The sequence below is a fragment of the Solanum dulcamara genome, chromosome 9, assembly GCF_947179165.1.
Source record: "Solanum dulcamara chromosome 9, daSolDulc1.2, whole genome shotgun sequence".
Taxonomy (NCBI): domain Eukaryota; kingdom Viridiplantae; phylum Streptophyta; class Magnoliopsida; order Solanales; family Solanaceae; genus Solanum; species Solanum dulcamara.
In genome coordinates, this window is record NC_077245.1 from 19,833,042 (window position 1) to 19,852,438 (window position 19,397).

Consider the following 19,397-nt stretch of genomic DNA (forward strand, 5'->3'; position numbering starts at 1 on the left):
GTGTAGTCCGGTTGGACGTTTATAGAGTTGATCTCCCTTAGTCCCATTTCCCACTTAATGATTACTTCCGCTCATGTTTATGTTGTTCTTTGCCTTATGTATGCGATGTATGCTAAGATGACTTATGGTTGGGGTCTCTCATATCCCGATCACCGTATTACGACTAGACTCTAGGTCAGATCATGATGGTTAATAGTGTTAAATGTCGTGTACGGTCTGGAGATCCATCAAATGAATGTCGAAATAATATTCTTAAATGAAGATTTGGAAGAAGAAATCTATATGGAATAACCGGAAGGGTTCATGATTTCTGGAAATGAAAGGAAAGTGTGTCGATTTGTTAAGTCCTTGCATGGACTAAAATAAGCGCCCAAACAATGGCATGCAAAGTTTGATCATATAATATTGTCAAATAGTTTCAAAATTAATGAGTGTGACAAATGTATTTACATTAAGAACACTCCAAATAAGGTTGCCATTATTTTTTTATATGTGGATGATATGTTGATAATGAGTAACAACATTGCTAACATAAATGCTACTCAGTGTACGCTTGCTAGTAAGTTTGACATAAATGATTTAGGAGTTGCCGATTTCATATTGGGAATTAAGATTCACAAAACTCCTCAAGGAGCATTGTGAAAGTCAGTCTCAATTGAATTATGCTAGAGTGTTGAAAAGATTTATGTACATCATGAATTGTACACGACCAGACATAGCTTGTGCTATAAGTAAATTGAGTCGATACGCAAGTAATCCCAACCAAAATCATTGGATGGCAATGAAATGAGTTTTGGGGTATTTAGAACACACTCAAAACTTTTACTTTGCATTACAATAAGTATCCAACAGTTGTTGAAGGATATAGTGATACAAATTGGATTACTGGGTCAACTGAAACTAAGTCCACAAGTGGATACGTTTTCACCAATAGTGGAGGAGCAATATCGTGAAAATCATCCAAACATACATGTATAGCTTGCTCTACTATGGAGTCTTAGTTCATAGCTTTAGACAAGGAAGGTGAAGACCTAAATGGCTCTGAAATTTCTTAGAAGATATTCCTTTTTTGCCCAAACCAATGGCTTTTATATGCATACATTGTGATAGTCAAGCTGCAATAGAAAAAGCTGAGAGCGTTATGTATAACAATAAGTCTCGTCACATACGACAAAGATACAATACAATTAGGCAACTACTCTTTAGTGGAATTATCACAATTGTCTATGCAAAGTCAAAGGATAATGTGTTGGATCCACTCATAAAAGGCCTAACTAGAGATGGAGTTAAGAGATCATTAACGAAAATGGAACTACGGCTGATGACAAATCATCGTAGAGGTAACTCTACCTAGAAAATTGGATATCCCAAGATCTAGGTTCAAAGATTCATACAAAGTCATTGATTTACGGTTCAACATTGTCAAAATAATTTTATTTTTTTTATGGCCCGTTCTCATGATGAGATAATGTTTAGTGACAAGGATAAGACATTAGGACCTTTTAATGATTTCTAAGTTTGGTACATGGTATATTAACTGGTGTATATACAAGATAACACATTTAAAAATCTCTTATGTAAGTGTGAAATGTAAGGCGCTTCAAGGAAAATCCGGTAAGACCATTTCTCTACGCACTTATGAACCGGAAAGTGTTCACTGCCGAAACGAATAAAATAATGAGAACCAAAAATAGTTAAATGGTTAATTGTGTGACTTATATTGTCTGGGTATACACCAAAAGCCCGACGGTTCAAAGATATCAAATCTACCGATTGACCGAGTATATCCGATATATGTTCACTATGGAAAGTTCAAAGGGAAACCTACTTATATAGATGCAATTAATCCTTATTTACGAATCACACAATTTTTTTCATACATATGTTTTAACAATAGCTATTTCCCATTCATGTAGGGGATTGTTGGGTTTTAAAGGTGTGGATGGGAAATAAAGGGGTGTGACCTTTACGAAAGGTTGTGCATTTTTCAAAGAGTAGTGACCTTTGTGAAGGGTTGTAACTTTTTCAAAAAATTGTGACTTTTTCGAAGAATTGCAACTTTTCTGAAAGGTTGTGACTTTTGCAAAGGGTTGTGACTTTTGCAAAGGGTTGTGACCTTTCCGACAAGGCACAATAAGCACATGTTCACACTACCTTTTGTTGTCTATAAATAGAGGATTTTGCTCTCATTTTTAAACATCAAATTTTCTCCTTCTTCTGCATACATTTCTTACGAACAAAGTAGAGTCTTTGTGTGATTTCGTTGCTGGCTTTTGAGTTTGCTGAAGTTATTGAAGTTTGAGGTGCCGCTACTTCTCTAACAGATATATCCGTTTTAAACTGGAAGGAAATAATCCACAACCTCAGGTATTATGAGGGGATTAAATTCTTTAGGACACATAGTGAATTCTGTGATCTCGAATATTTATTTATTATATTTAAATTTTTTATTTATCTTTTTCTTCTTATATTCTTGTTGAATACAACACCCATCAACCCTTAATAATGAGAGAGGATCCATTGATTTTATTTGACCTACATGCGCAACAACCAAACCATTCATAGTGAGTCCTAAGATTGTGGCGTACTCGCTCTTGTGAATATATTTGTATATAGTAGCCAACTGGAATATCATGCACTTATTCCCTTGACTCAGCCAAGATATGACATACATGACATACAGACAAGACCATTATATTATAGCGAGCTCATGAAGAAAGCACCTTTTATCAGACCACAATTAATATTATGTATTCAAGATTATAGTCATGAGTATTTAGGCAACATATGCCTTTCACTTGACATATATAGATCGTCTATGGAGACCATCATATAACCATTTGTATAATAAATAGTCGTAGGATATCACCCAAGCAAATTGCTAGTTCATAATAATGGACAATTCTTAAGACATATGATAAACTAATAAGGCTAGTGCATAGGTTATAATTTCATATTGTACATATGTTACTTGCATGCTCATAAGCCATTCATTCACTTTGATATTTAATTCATATGAGCATCTGTACTTGTTTTTCCACGTCAAATAAAAATACCTTTTCTTTTAACTTTATCTTGAAAATAATTTTTCATTCAACTTTAGACTATAAATATTTTTCTGTTTGTATCTCAAACATGTCTATTTTGCCTTTGGGATTATCGATGCCATTTTATGCAACTTCTTCGAAACTATTATGTATTATTCTCAATATTTTCTTTCTTTTTAATTCAAAAGTCAACATTCTTATTAACAAATTATGATTTTGAAGGTAAATTAACGGGTGTAATTATAAATGCAAATGTCTATTTTACTCTCTGGATCTTGTCACGTGTTCAAAAACAATAATAACATAATCAGTGTAATCAGGGTCAACTCCATGTGATAAGAAATAAGGCATAAGTCTTGGGGGCCTCAAATTTTTACCAAAAATATATTATATGTTAACTCTTAATTAGAAAATTAATTATTTATGATAAAAAATATATATTTTTTTAAAATAATATATTATTTTATTTTCTTTAACCCCATTCAAGTAAAAGAAATCAAGAAATATTGTTTTTCTTTCTTACGTACTCTCCGCTAACATTCACGTTATTTTATTCTTTTTAACTTCTTTTGTATTATCCTTATTCAATTTTTTGATAAGTTAGAGTAATACTCTGTTAAAAATGTGAATCAATAGTCGAAAAGTGTTGAACAAAGTGAATTGTAAATTCTTTTCTTATATCTTCTTAAATTTTCAAGCATTACAACAAGCATATTAAAATGGAGACCAAATTTTCAACTTCTTGAATCAATTCTATGGTTCTAAGATCTTATTTTTATTAAAAATTTAATTATCAACTTATTACTTATAGAATTATGTTAACAATTCATTTAATAATTGTCTTAGTGAAAGAATGTTTTTCAGCATTGAATTAATTATCTTACCTAAAAGTAATAATTGTTTTTTTCCAAAGAAATCATTTATAAAAAAAATATGAAGTAATAATTTACATCTAAAAAAATGTAAGAAAATAGATTTTAATTAAATACCTATAAAGTTTGTTTAAATTTTAGGCCTCTAATTGCAATTTCGTTTTAGGCCTCCACTTTATGTTGAGCTGCCCCTGAGTGTAATTCCATAACTGAAATTTGAGTAGGATGGTGTGCATACAACCTTACTCTTACCGTGTGAACGTAGCGATGTTTCCGATAGACCTCGGCTCAAGTAAAGTATATCATCTTTAAAAAAATACAGTAGTGAAGAACTCATGCTAAAAACAAAGTAAAAGAGAACAATATAACAACAAATACTACAGTAATCAAAACAAAGAAAACACATTATAATAAAATTGAAGAATATATATATACACACACACTTCCTTCATTTATTTTATGTGATGTAATTTAACTGGACATGAAGTCTAAGAAATATGTGAAGACTTTGCAATCTAAAACTATTCTTAAAATATATAGATTTTAAATAGAAGAGTTCACATATGTGAATCTTTTGTCAAATAAGTGAGACCCAATATCAGTAAAATATTGATACTGTCACTAAACATTTGTCAGATAAAAAAATATAATATTCTTTTCTAACATACTAAAACAAGTGTCATATAAATTGAGACAAAAAGCATGATAAAACTAGACAGTGAATAGGTAATGTGCTACCTCTCTTGACTTAGCCACCACCGATATTTATCCTTTTTATCAAATTTTTTTTTGATTTTTTTCTTATATATTCCTCAAAATATTTGTTGAAAATTAAACTTCCTCTATCAATAACTCTGAAATTGTTATCCACATTCATATAATTTTGCTCAATTAAAAGGGAAACAATTAAGTAATAATGACTTTTAATCTTCTCTGTTTATGAAGGCTATGTAGGTGTGCGAAAAGTCTGGAAAATTTTCATTCTCTTCTTTATTGTACTCCCTCCGTCTCATATTACTTAACCCATTATTATCATTTAGCCTTTTTATAGCATGAATATCAACAAATAATATTATAAAAGTTTACTCAAAATAACATATGCATTTAAGCGTGATAAAAGTTAACGTAAATATAACAACACGTGTTCTGGACTTATTTTTTGGTGCATGCATCGGGTGTTGTTGAGAATACAATAAGTAAATAAAAATGTGTTGTATGCCTCTCTTTACATGAGATTCGAATATATTGGTGTTGGTTTCAAATAAGATCTATATTACTCTATCTGTCTTAGTTTACATGATATATTTTTCTTTCGGTTTTATCCCTAGAAGTAAGGTTGTACAGGACAAACCGATAAACCGCATCAAACCGACAAATCGAACCAAACCGAAAAAAAAACCCGACTAGTGATTTGATTTGACTTGGTTTGGTGTTTGGAAAAAAAACCCGACCATTATAGGGTTGGTTTGGTTTTAACTAAAAAAAGTCAAACCGAACCCAAACCGACCCGATTATAGATATACTACTTTTAAATTATGTTATACATAAAAATATTTATTAAAATGTAATTTATAAATATTTTTTAAAAATTTTTCATAATTTTTGTTTTCTTTCTTACATTTAGATTTGAACTTGAGAAGCTCATTTAAATAATATACAAAAAAAGCTCATCTTATAAAGTTATATTATAAAGTTAAAACTTCAAACAGTGTTCTGCCTTCATCTTATATGTTGATATTTTATACTAGAACTCTTTTTAAGAAGCACTGCTCTGTGCTTTTTATTAGATACTATGAAAAACCCGAAAAATCCGAAAAAATCCAAAAAACCCGAGAAACCCGAAAAAACCCGAAAAACCAGAGAAAAATTGATATCGAAAAACCCGACTTTTATTGGTTTGGTTTGGTTTATAGATTTAATAATCCGACACAAATGGTTTGATTTGGTTTGTAAAAAATCTGAACCAACCCGGTTCATGTACACCCCTACCTAGAAGTGTGACACCTTTTTTGTTTTGGAATTATTTGATCTTATCATCCATTTTTACCTTTATTCGTGAATAGTTTTTATAGCAAATATGCAAGTAAAAGAAAAAGAAACAAATTTAACTCACCTTTCACATCATTTTGGGAAGACTCTAACAAAGAGCAAATTCTGATGATGTGGACTTGGAAATTCTTCGATTTCAAAATTAGTTGATTCTTGTTGTTCTTCCAGGAATATAATTCTCATCCCAAACTCCTTGATACTGAAACGCGTTTTAGCTTCTCCCACGCTGGCTGAAACCTCTAAAATATCACCGGGTTGCAATGAGTTCCCAATATCCCAATAACTCAACCACATCATCCGCTCTTGATCACCTTCAGGAATACCTATGAACAAAGGATCGTACTTCCTCTTCATTCCTCGCGACAAGTTATTGATTGAAATGCATGGTAAAAATCCCTCGTCTACATTTTCCTTACTCTCCGAACATGTATACACCAAGCAAAAGCTTAAGCCACGAATTTGATGATTAGCCGGTACCATAAATGATGTATGGAAAGGCACGCTTAACTTTGTGTTGAACCAACTTGGCATGTGTTCACCCAATAAAAATGTAGAGAAGGTGCCGTTGCAGTAAAATCCCTGAGACATTAAAATTAAGCAGTTGCAATATTAGCATATTTATTATATATGCTTCAGTTTACATGCATAGAAACAAATACGAGTACCATACCTGAGCTGGAAGCCTCTTAGGTGGGAGATGTCGTATATTTGTTATATCATTTTGGACGAATTTTGGAAGTCCCATTGGATTGGAATACATTGTCTCAATGTCGAATCTTAATCTAAAAGCAACATTTCTAATCATTTCCAAGTTTGACAGACTCAAATATCTTAGAATTTCTACATTAACGTTTTCAAGAGGTTCTAACTTGAAATAAGGATCCATCTCAACCAGATTAGCACAATTTATGTAGAGTACGCCACATGAACTAGGTAGGCCACATACTTTCTCCAAGGATATACAATCAGTTGCATCCACAATGTCGACACCCTTTGGCACTTCACTGATTGATTTTAGCCTTGTACACGAAGTTAGTGTCAGTTTTTCAAGTCTGTTAAGATGTATGATGCTCTCTGGGGGACAGGAAATTGGATTTCCGCTCAAATTCAAGTCTTTCAGTACATTGAGCTTGCTTAAATCAACATGGAGAAATGCATTATCACCTAGATTGCAGTGGGAAAGTCCCAAAATAACTAGAGAGCCTGGAAAACTGATTGGGGAAATTCTCTGACACACTTTCTCCTTCCTCAGCCACGACCACAGGATGGGATGCCATGGTCGGGAGTCATACTTGCTAGTTATTATTTGGTTTGTTCCAGTTCCATCAGCAAGCTTGTCTGGCAAATCCATGTCCGCATATTCAAGATTAGAGCAACCAGAAATATCAAGAGTCTCCAGTAGTTTTAACATGCAAATACTTTCTGGAATCCTCCTCAACTTTGTACAACCGTTAAGGTTTAACAGAGTGAGTCCCTCTACATATCCAATAGAGTCGTCTACCTCTGTTAGATTTATACAGCGTTCAAGGATTAATTGTTCAAGATTGGGAAGTTCTGAAAAATCAGGTGTTCTTCTAAGCTGATAAGAGTGGCTGAGATCGAGAAACTTTAGACATCTGATTAACTATGAATGGAACAAAGAAATGAAACGACATGTTAGATGGCCAATTGATTACTTTAAAAACGATGCTGGAATAGATGATGACAAAGTGATTGGATAATAAAGTACCTTTGGTCCTTTCCAAAGCTGTTTCAAGCTGCTGTATTGAAGGTCTAATGCGATGAGGTGTTCCAATGGAATATCACTTGGTAGGGATTCTAACTGGAGGCAATGCCATGACAGCCATCTTAAATTCTTGGGAAATTTCATGTAACATCCACAAAGTTGTATATTGCTAAGCAATAGAAATTTTAGCTTGCGCATTTTTATGAATGCGTCAGTTACCAAATCTTCATTTGGATCTCCCACGGTGTCCATGGTATGACTTGAGAAAATGGACATCCAGCTTCGTTCCGGTCGACCTATTTGAGAATTATTCAGAAATTTTTCCAGCTTATGTTTTTTGCCATAATTTTCACTAGACGTTATCCTTATTTTTTCGTGATCCTTGAGCATATTTCCGTCAAGAATGATGCCTTCAATTGTTTCTGTACCCTGATAGAAAATTAAAAAGACATCTAAGAAAAGTGTACACATAGTTTAAAGAAACGAAAAGGCCCTCCAGTGACTAAGATTCTTACAGTTTTGTTTTTCAATACATAAAAAGATTCTCTATGACGCCACAGTCTACTACGTCTCCCTGGCTCCTCAAGTGACTCCTGGCGAACAATTTCTTTTCCCATATCTTGAATCAATTGATGCATGACGAGATGCCTGTTTGATACTGACAAGAGATCTCTATCGACAAGGTTCTGGATCCCAACTACAGTGAAAATTTCACATTTATCTAGTATTTTGACAGTAAAATCTTTATCCTTCCCACGAAAGAAACAGGCTATATGAAGGAATAAACTCTTATCATCCTCTTCTAGACTTTCATAACTGATTTTGAGCAGTTCAATAATCCGATTATTAGGAACAACTTTCAACTTATTAATTGTACTTTGCCATACATCCAGATTTTGTCCTGCCAGGGAAGAACCCAAAACTCTCAGTGCAAGTGGAATTCCTCCACACCGTTCCACTACTTCATTTGAACATTCAAGAAAACCTTCTACAGGATGTGGTTTTCCAAAGGTATGACAACTGAAGAGCTCTAAAGATTCATCTCTGTCCAGTGTCTCAACCCTATAAACCTTGTCAACTAGGTGAGGATTTACAATACGCTTCTGTCGGGTTGTTATGACTATTTTACTTCCCGGGTAAAATAAACTTTTCATTCCTAAAACTGCATTAACTTGATCAGAGTCATCCAAATCATCAAGAACAAGTAGGACTCTTTTGCCACTCACAACATCCGAAATCTTTACAATTCCTTCATCAACACATGATACTCTTTCCTTCTCCTTTTTTAGAATGTCAGAAAGTATTTGCTTCTGCAACTTAACTAAGCCATTAGGTTGCTTGGAAACTTCTCTAATGTTAAGCACACAACTGCTGCCTTCAAAAACATGAAAGTTGGACATGTAGATGAATTTGGCCAGGGTAGTCTTCCCTATGCCACCCATACCGCAGACAACCAATAGGCCTACATCACTTGATCCATCTTGCATCCATGAGTTAATATGCCTAGCCCGGCGTTCTATGCCAATTAGGTGAGGTGCAACATACAATCCTGACCGACTTATTCTATTTGTAACCACATTAACAATCTTTCGAATAAATTTTGACTCATGCCTGTAAATTTCAATGACAAGAAATAAGAAAAACGAGATATAATTGAATTGCATGTAAAATACTTTAGGCCATGAATGATGGATGACTCAACTACGTTCCTTATTATGCAATATGCTATTTCTCTCGGTAAGAGAAGAAGGTAATAAGGGAAATCATCAATATGCTTCAGCTAAGCATGACACGTCGTGATGGAAACAGCATACATGAATTGTCAAACATACAATTAATGTTTTCTCTTTTGGTTGCAACCTTAAAGTAGCCAATAAGAGAGTTCCTTCCTTCTCTAACATTAAGATTTCTAGATGAGGTGGTTCACATAGTTCAACATGGTATCAAAGAACATACACATCATCCTCGATCATTCAACTCACCCCAACCATCAATGAAAATGTTTCCACATGTTGCTTTGAAACACGCATTAAGTTAATAAATTGTATCATATCTAATAATTCAAACTATCAGATGAAATGGTCACATGTAGGTGCATGTTGCAAACCTTATATAACTCACAAAGGTATCTTCTATACCGAGTCGGATCTAGGATTTGAACTTTTACGAGTTTTGATTCGAAATTTCATGATCTACCACATCCCTCAAATTTAATGAATCCAAATTCTATTTGTTTTCTTATTTAATGGGTTTTCCCAACACATATACAGAGTCTAAGCCAAAGGTACTACGGACTCTCCCTCCTCCTAGTGAATCACCGAATGTAATAGTTGCAATTTCGGATACTCCTACTTAAGTTATATAAGCATCTTATTAATCGAAAAAGATCATGAATAAAATTTTGGAAAAGAAAAACAACATAAATCAAAAAGATAAACACCAAGATTTAAGAGAAAGACCATTCGCACAAGGAAAAAATCAGCGAAAATCTTGTTTTTAACCCAAGAAACAAATAAACTTGGTATACAACATAAAACATTCTAGAACATTAGTAAAACAAAATTTCTCAAATGATGAACTTAGCTCGGTTTCGAGTGTAATTCGGGATACCAAATGGGTAAATAAAATTGAAGAAGAATAAGAGAGAAATTTACCCATCAGCTTGATTCTGTAAGACCATTCCTCCTAAGTCAGCAATTTCAGCAAGTGCCTGCCTCCATCCTTGGACTCCTTCTCTTCCCCTGCTTTGTTCATGTAAAGCTAATGCTTCACCAATTTTTCCCTTGTGCTTCCTAATAACAGAAGGATCCACATCATAGAATACAGGTAGAATTGAACGATCTAATTTCTCCTTACACTTTATAATCACATGAAGCTGCTCAAGACATGATTGGGACAAGGCATATCCTTCCGTCAGGACAATAACAGAAACCTTCCAATTTTGGTCGATGCCCTGTTTGAAGGTTTGTATTCCAGCTTGAATTAAAGCAGTGTAAAGGTGATCAGTGAAAGCCGTACAAGTATCTTCGGCTCTATAACTCAACAAAACTTGATGGGATGAAGATGATGGAGATGGATTCTCCATTAACATGTAAAAAAGTTAAGACTCAATCAGCCTCTGCAAAAATGTTTCGGATTTCACAGTTGGAGACCGGAGTCAATTAGTGTCAACGACAGAGGTCCACCCAAAATGACTTTTATATTAGGATAAATAGTTAGAGGTTATATGTTCTTTTGTCCTAATTAGGGCGGTAAATGACAAATCGATAAATCGCACCAAATCGATAAATCAAATTAAATCAGAAAAAAAAATTCAATTAGTAGTTTGGTTTGACTTGATTTGGTGTTTGAAAAAAAATCCGGTCATTATAGGGTTGATTTGATTTTAACTAAAAAAAGTCAAACCGAACCCAAATCGATCCAATTATAGATTTACTATTTTTAAATTATGTTATACATAAAAATATTTATTAAAATGTAATTTATAAATATTTATTTAAAAAATTTTCATAATTTTTATTTTCTTTCTTACATTTAGAAAGAATATACAAAAAAACCTATCTTATAAAGTTATATTATAAAGTTAAAACGTCAAACAGTGTTCTGCCTCTATCTTATATGTTGATATTTTGTACTAGAACTCTTTTTAAGAAGCACTTCTCTGTGTTTGTTATTAGATACTATGAAAAATCCAAGAAACCTAAAAAAAACCGAAAAACTCGAGAAAAATTGATTTCAAAAAACCCATTTTTTATTGGTTTGATTTGGTTTATAGATTTAATAACTCGACACAAATGATTTGATTTGGTTTGTAAAAAATCCGAACCAACCCGATCCATGTACACCCTTAGTCCTAATTATAACTTGCGAGTAAAACATTTTTATATTAAAATGGAAAACAATCAAAAAATTTCTAACTATTTCAAATGAACAAAAATATATTTCATTTAAAATTTGGTTCAAATATACTTGTTGTTAATATTTTGGTTCAGAAATATCTTTATTATTATTTAATATGTCAAAAATATCTTTTTTTAAATAAATCTATTATTTATTTTCTTTTTGAACACTTTTTTTTTAATAATATTTCTTTTATTAACAAATGTTTATTCTATAAATTTAGCAAAAACAATAAAAAATTAAAAATATTTTTTATTTTATTATAATTATTTTTTATCGTTATTTGAATAAAAATTAATGATGGATATATGGCATATATTATATATTAAAACTTAGAGTACATGAAATTATTATTTTTTAATTGATAAAACGAGATTACAAAGAATAAAATAATTTTCTACATTTTTATTACTTAAAGTAGTTTAAAAAGAAAGAAAACAAAATAGAATTTCTTAAAAATAATATTTTTATAAGAAACAAAATTTGTTTTTTTTTAAAAAAAAATATATTTATTCGGAAAAAAAGCATTTTTGACCTATTTTGTAACAAAATGGGTATTTTTGACCCATTAAATAACAATAAGGGATTTCTGAACAAAAGTATTGATGGCAACAGCATTTTAAAACTAAATTATAAACGGATGACCTTTTTATTCATTTTAAATAGTTTAAGGACATTTTTGACCCTTTTCCCTTTAATAAATGTCCCTTCTTCGGTGTAAAATAAAGTATATGGGTACTAGGAAAACGAATGGTGATATACGAGGTGGCTTCGTTATAGATTCTGTATTCAAAGGTAATATTACAGAATTCATGTTTCAATGTTAATTGTGTTTCTGCCATCATAAGGTATGTCGATATGCTAATGTCTGTATTATTTTAATATTGAGAAATAAGGTTATATTAAATTTAAAGTAAATAATAAAACCTTGGTGAAAAGAATTGAAGAAATTGACAATCCTGCTAAGTCGAAAAAATAATTTGGATAAATTAGATGATATTATTGATGTGGTCATTCCCTGTAAATATTGTGACCAGGTGAGAATGACTGGATGATAGGCTTTATACTTCTAGGAGTATATTTGTATGAATAAAATATTTTGTGACTTACACTTTCTAAGATGTTGAAAAAAGAAATTCTTCTCAAATCACATTTTAAAAAAAATGGCTTTAATTGAGGTTCTATGTTCCTAAAATTTGAATCAATTTGATTGATGTGAAATTATTAGGAAATGTTGGAGTAAAGTTTCTTTTGAGAATGTTGAGGGTGTTTTAATTAACCGTGATTTACTTGTATTAAATGATTTTAGTCATGAATAAAATTACTAGTGACATGCTTGCTTGATTTCTGTTGAGTTCAGCTAAGATGAAGAACTTACAGCTAGAATTAGAGAGAAACTGCAAGTTGTATTGAAGAAATCATTTTCTGAATATCTACAAACTATCTGTTCTATACTACTTATAGTAAACTAGAATGATTAGCTTAACTTAATCGTAGTTAGTTTGTAACCAACATTGTAACAGAATCTCTAACTAACTTCTTACTTCTACTGTGCATAACACACCCAATAACTAACTACTCTAGGCTAACTGATTCTTAGCTCTACAATGCATAACACCCCTCCTCAAGCTGGTGGTTGAAATATGTCCTTCAATCCCAGCTTGGACATCAAATGTAGATGTGGATCTTTCCATACGCCTTTGATGAGTAAATCTGCCAGCTGATCTCTGGTAGAAACATGATGAGTCTTTATTAAACCTTTAAGTAGCTTCTCTCTGACAAAGTAACAATCAATGTCAAAATGTTTGGTCCTCTTATGAAAAATGAGATTGGCTGCGATTTGTATTGCAGCCTTTCTGTCACAAAATAGATCTACTGGTTGTTTAATATAAACTCCTAACTCTTTGTATAGCCCAATGAGCCAAGTAATCTCAATAACTGCAGATGTCATGCTTCTAAATTCAGCTTCAGTAGAGCTTTTAGCCACAGTTTCTTGTTTCTATGACTTTCAAGAGACTAATGCATTTCCAAACTTCACCAAGTATCTAGTGACAGATCTCTTTGTTTGCAAACAAGTGCCCCAGTCAGAGTCACAGTAGACAGTCAACAACTCTGAACCTTGTGAAGGCATGAACAAACCCAATCCAGGAGTTGATTTGATGTACTTGACTACCCTTAGTGCTGCTTCCATTTGAGAGTCATTGGGTGCATGCATGAATTGACTTAAGACTTGTACAACAAAAGAGATATCAACCCTAGTCATAGTTAAGTATAGCAACCTGCCTACTAGTCTTTGATACCTGCCAATATCTTTCAAAGGTTTGTCTTTTGGTGTAGTGTCACTGCCTTCCACATATGAATCATACTCAATAGAGGTTAGTCTTACATTAGGATCCAGTGGTGTATTTACTAGTTTAGCACCACTTATTCCCATCTCTGATATGAGTTCCAAAGCATACTTGCGTTGGTTTATGACATACCCCTCCTTGGACCTAGCAAATTCAATTCCAAGAAAGAACTTTAGTTCTTCCAGATCCTTCATTTTAAACTTGAGCTTCAGATCATTCCTAATTTTGACAATCAAGTTGCTACAGCTTCTAGTCACTAGTAGATCATCCACATATACAAGAATCACTATCAGTTCCTTGCCTTCTCTTCTAGTAAATAGGGAGTAGTCATAATGGCTTTGAACAAACCCCAACTGAAGTAGTGCTTCTGCTTGAGGTTCCATTGTCTTGGTGCTTGTTTTAACCCATAGAGTGACTTGTGTAATTTACAGACTTTGCCAGACTCCCCCTGTCTGCAAAAGCTAGGAGGCACCACCATGTAGACATCCTCAAGTAAATCACCCTGTAAAAAAGCATTATGAATATCCATATGAAACACAGGCCAGTGTTTGGAGGATGCAACAGCCAGAACTGATCTCACAGTGACCATTTTTGCCACTGGAGAGAATGTCTTAGAGTAATCCAGTCCCTCTTTTTGATTCAAGCCTTTTGCAACTAATCTAGCCTTGTATCTCTCAATAGCACCAGAGGCTAAATATTTCACCTTAAACACCCATTTAAAGCTAATAGGATGCTTACCAGGAGGCAGATTAGTGATACTCCAAGTATCATTCTTCTCTAGGGCAGTAATCTCAGACTGCATAGCTTCAACCCAGAGGGGATCAAGGGCTGCTTCATTGAAGGACTTGGGCTCAGAAATACTTGAGTAGATAGCTAAAGCAACACCATGAGCTGCAGAGAGACATCTATAGCTGAGATGATTAGAAAGAGGATAGAGGTAATTAGACTTAGACTGAGTATTTTGATAGTCATGGAGCCATATAGGAGGTTTGGATTGTCTGGAAGATCTCCCGAGAGTTGTTGTATCAGCAATAGTAGGTGGCAAGTGTTTAGGAGGATCACCTGCAGACACTTCTGGATGAACAACAACAGGAGGAGAAGCACATGTAGATGCTTCTAGAGGACCAGCTGAGCCATTAACAGGAATAAATGGTGCAGTAGTAGAATCAACTACTGAGGAAGGAATATCATCACTAAGAGTCTCAGTGAAGTGAACAACTGGGAATAATGGAGAATCCACATAAGCCTTATGTTGAAAAGGAAAGACTTCTTCTTTAAAAATCACATCTCGACTGACTAGAAACTCCTTAGTATGCAAAGAGTATAGCTTGTAGCCCTTTTTAAGAGAAGAGTAACCAATGAACACAGCCAGAATAACCTTTGAAGCAAACTTGTCAACCTTCCTTACTTCAGTTGCAAAATCTAGGCAACCAAACACTTTGAGATGAGTAAGGAAAGGAATAGTTTTAAATAATAGTTCATATGGTGTTTTACCCTTAAGAACAGTGGAAGGAAGCGTATTGATAAGATAAACCCCAAAACTTAAAGAAATGCTAGACTGAAATTTGAGAGACGTGGCAGTGTCAAGTATATGCCTATGGTTTCGTTCTACCATTCCATTTTGTTGGGGTGTGTATGTGTAGGAACTTTGGTGAAAAGTACTCAATGACTGAAGTAGATCAGTCATTTGTGAATTAAAAAATTCACAACCATTATCAGTTCTGAGCACTTTAACAGTTGCAAAAAAAACATTACCAATCATCACAAAGAAGCTCCTGAGAGCTACTACGACCTCAGACTTAGAATTCAACAAAATCAACCAGGTATACCTTGAGTAATCATCAGCCAAGGTTAAAAAATATCTCTTACCATCATGAGTGGGAACTCTATAGGGACCCCATACATCAACATGTAGTGTGTGAAAACAAGAAGTAGTGGATGTAGTACTTAAAGGAAAAGAGAGCCTTGATTGTTTAGTCAAGGGGCATGCAGTACACAGATTATCAATTGTAGAATTCTGTAGATTCTTGAAATAGCTAAGTTTTCTAAGATAGAAAAAGGTACATGACCTAGTCTTTTATGCCATAGAGACAAATTTATTCTAGTAAGACTGCTTGAAGCTACTGAACATGACTGAGGAACCAAGTGAGCATGGTCAGCTGGTGAATTCACTTGAGGACCTTATGGCTTCAGCTAACACTCAGCATTAACTACATACATATCATTTTCCAACCTGCCAATCTCCCTCACTTTCCCACTAAAGAGGTCCTAAAAAATGCAGAAATTAGGATAAAACAGTGCACTATAATTTAACTCTATATTAGCTTTGACATGGAGAGTAAATTGTACTTAAACTCAGGTATATGTAGGACATTGGTGATCTCAAACGCTCCTAGAATATGAGATGAACTTATATGGTTGACATAAGCTAGACTGCCAGTGGGCAGAAGTACCTTCCCTCTTTGTAAGTTATTATAGTGAACTAACATGTTCAGACTATGAACCATATGCTTAACAGCTCCAGAATCAACTATCCATTTATCATCAAGAGGGGACATACCTGTTGCTGTGATAGTAGGATCAGTAGTATTCTTCCCATTTCCTTGATCTATGGGCTATAAGATCTGCATGTATTATTGTGGTGAGAACTGAGGATGTGGATAGGATTGTTGTTGTGTTTGTGGATACTGTTGTCGTTGCATATTAGTCATAAAAGCATGAGAAACGCTAGTATTGTTAGTAACAACACTTGTGTTGTGTAGAAAAGATGATGAAGGTCTTCCTATGGTTCCACCACTAGGGTTGTTGCCTGCAAAGTTTGTTGCTGTAATAGGACTAGGACCAGTCCTCTTCTTACCCTTCCAATCAGTTGGATAACTGTGAAGTCTATAGCAGATAGCCCTCGTATGGACTTTTCAGTTACAATAGTCACAATACAAATTGCTATTATATGTTTTCTTAGATCTAATACTCGATCCTGAATCTGAATAACCACTACTTGATCCTGAACCTGCACTAATAGATCCTGAATAACTATGATTTATGTTCCCCTTCCTAGTACTAAAGAAAGCCACAACATCAATCAGAGATCCAATGTTTGTAGTGTTGGAGGAGGAGGCTTCACTAACAACATTTGCTTTACCAAGTATCCTTTGACTCTCCTCTGTCATTACCAAGGAATAAGCCTTGTTCACACTTGGTGCAGGGTCCATCATCATAAGCTTACTTTTACACTGATTATAGGACTCATTCAAGCTTAGAAGAAACTGCATCAGCGTTTGATACTCAAAATGTGCAGCATATGCCTTGAATACATCATAAGAGCAACCAGGATAAGGCATAAGTTAATCAAACTCCATCCATAGCTCTTTAAGTCTAGAGAAATATGTGGATACAGATAAGACTCCTTGAGTAAGTGTAGCAATTTCCTTATGTAAGTAAGAAATTCGAGATCTATCCACTTTATCAAACCTCTCCTTCAGATCATTCCATACTTGTTGAGCACTACTAGCATAAACAATCCCAATGAGTAATTCTCTACTAATAGAGATCATGATCCAAGAGAGAACTATGGCATCATATTTTCCCCATAGATTATGTAATGAAGTAGGAAACTTGTCTTTGGAATAATTTCCATTAACAAATCCTAATTTTCCTTTCCCTAGTAGACCTATTTTCATCGATCTACTCCATAAAGAGTAATTTTCAGAACTAGTAAGTTGAATTGAGACTAGAGTGCTACCTGGTGTATCACATGCCTGTAGATGCAAGGGATGATGAGAATCACCTACAGTTTCTCTACCACCAGCTGCAACAATTATAGTTTCAGGATTTTGACCCTTGCCTATCGCCATTAAGAGAGATGATCAATGAAATTGAGATCGAAGCAGAAAATACTTCAATGATGACCACAAATTGAATTACTTCTAGGACAGTGTATCTTCTCTTGAGAGAGCTTTTGTTTGCACTGCAAGCAGAGCTAAATTTGTGAATCTAAACTGCAGAAACCTTCAATCGAGCATCCATGGCTCTGATACCATGTTAAATTAGGTCTTAGTCCTAACTCACACCCCAAAAGCTAGCTCAAAGGGAGGAGGATTGCCTAAGCCTTATAAGGAGTTCATCCATCTCATTAACCACCAATGTGGGACTTTTGTCATTCTTCAACACCCCACCTCACGCCAGTGCTTTAGTATTTAGTGCGTGGACAATTTTAATTTTGGCGGCCCAATATTGGGTGAGATGGATTCTGTTCTGATACCATGTTGAGTTCAGCTAAGATGAAGAACTTACAGCTAGAGTTAGAGAGAAACTACAAGTTGTATTGAAGAAATCATTTTCTGAATATCTACAAACTATCTACTCTATACTACTTATAGTAAATTAGAATAATTAGCTTAACTTAATCATAGTTAGTTTGTAACCAACATTGTGACAGTATCTCTAACTAACTTCTTACTTCTACTGTACAGTAACACACCCAGTAACTAACTACTCTAGGCCAACTGATTCTTAGCTCTAGAATGCATAAGACCTAATTTAACAATTTCTTTGATTTTGACATGTTAATTTTTGGCAAATTAGTTTATTTTATATTATGAGAATTCAATATTAACTAAAAAATATACTGTATAAAAGAATCATAAGTGTAGAATTGATAGAGATGGTAAATTTATTTTGCTTAATGATTTTTGTGAAAAGAAGTTACTCCTCTTTAGTCACTTGAATCAAATGGAATAGTCAAGAGGAAAATAGATTCATAAAAGAAATGATGTGCATTATTTGTTAGATCCTGATAATTTATGGGGAGAAGCTATTGTATATGCTTACAAGATACATTACAGTACCTTATTTATAAAGACTAGAGAGCAAAAGTCGTATTCTTCTCAATCTATTTTTCTTGGTTTTCAATCAATTGAAATATTAGTGTTAGTTTCTATTCCTAATTTTATACTAAAAGAGTTTTGATTCAAGTGAAATATTCTTAAGGACAATGCCATAGGCACGCCTCAGGCTACGACAATTTCTGTGATTTTTTCAATATTTTCCAACATTCAATTTACAGACAATCATGGCCACCGATCTGTATTTTTCCTCAGCCGGTGAGAGAGATATGATAATTGCGTTTTACTCTTCCATGATATAGGAGAGTCTCCAAGAGATATAAACCATCCGATAAGTGAAAATTTAGCTCTTTTAATAAGTACATGCCACATTTTGATGAATTTCACTACTGAAGAGTTAGGACATCATTGCCTTTTCGCGAAATCCTAATGTTTGATCAAGAAAAATCAATGTTTATAATTTTAGGAGTTTAACTAACAAGATGAAAATAGATGATGTTTGTAGAAAGCAAAATGTGAAGAAGCTGAGGAATAAAAACAAGCGTGTTATGTTGAACAAAGTACCACCTTTGTTTAATACGGAAGGTTCAAGTTCAAAGCATGTGCAATGG

The 19,397-nt window shown here is 33.7% G+C and overlaps 1 protein-coding gene across 4 annotated transcripts; it reads right to left on the bottom strand.

Moving 5' to 3' along the window:
• Positions 1 to 913: 913 nt before the first annotated feature.
• LOC129902676 (disease resistance protein RPV1-like) lies at positions 914 to 10,861 on the bottom strand. Of its 4 annotated transcripts, none has more exons than XM_055978037.1 (6): positions 10,349 to 10,855; positions 8,210 to 9,305; positions 7,698 to 8,123; positions 6,639 to 7,592; positions 6,033 to 6,547; positions 914 to 1,115 (listed from the first exon to the last, which is right to left on the bottom strand). In XM_055978037.1, exons 1-5 carry the CDS (start codon positions 10,783 to 10,785, stop codon positions 6,041 to 6,043), a joined length of 3,420 nt encoding a protein of 1,139 aa, XP_055834012.1. In that variant the 5' UTR covers positions 10,786 to 10,855; the 3' UTR covers positions 914 to 1,115; positions 6,033 to 6,040. The 4 variants fall into 4 exon arrangements, with proteins under 4 accessions (XP_055834012.1, XP_055834013.1, XP_055834011.1 ...); XM_055978038.1 differs by lacking the exon at positions 914 to 1,115 and adding an exon at positions 4,078 to 4,225; XM_055978039.1 differs by lacking the exon at positions 914 to 1,115 and having other exon boundaries at positions 5,477 to 6,547; positions 10,349 to 10,486; positions 10,551 to 10,638.
• Between the last annotated feature and the right edge of the window lie 8,536 nt (positions 10,862 to 19,397).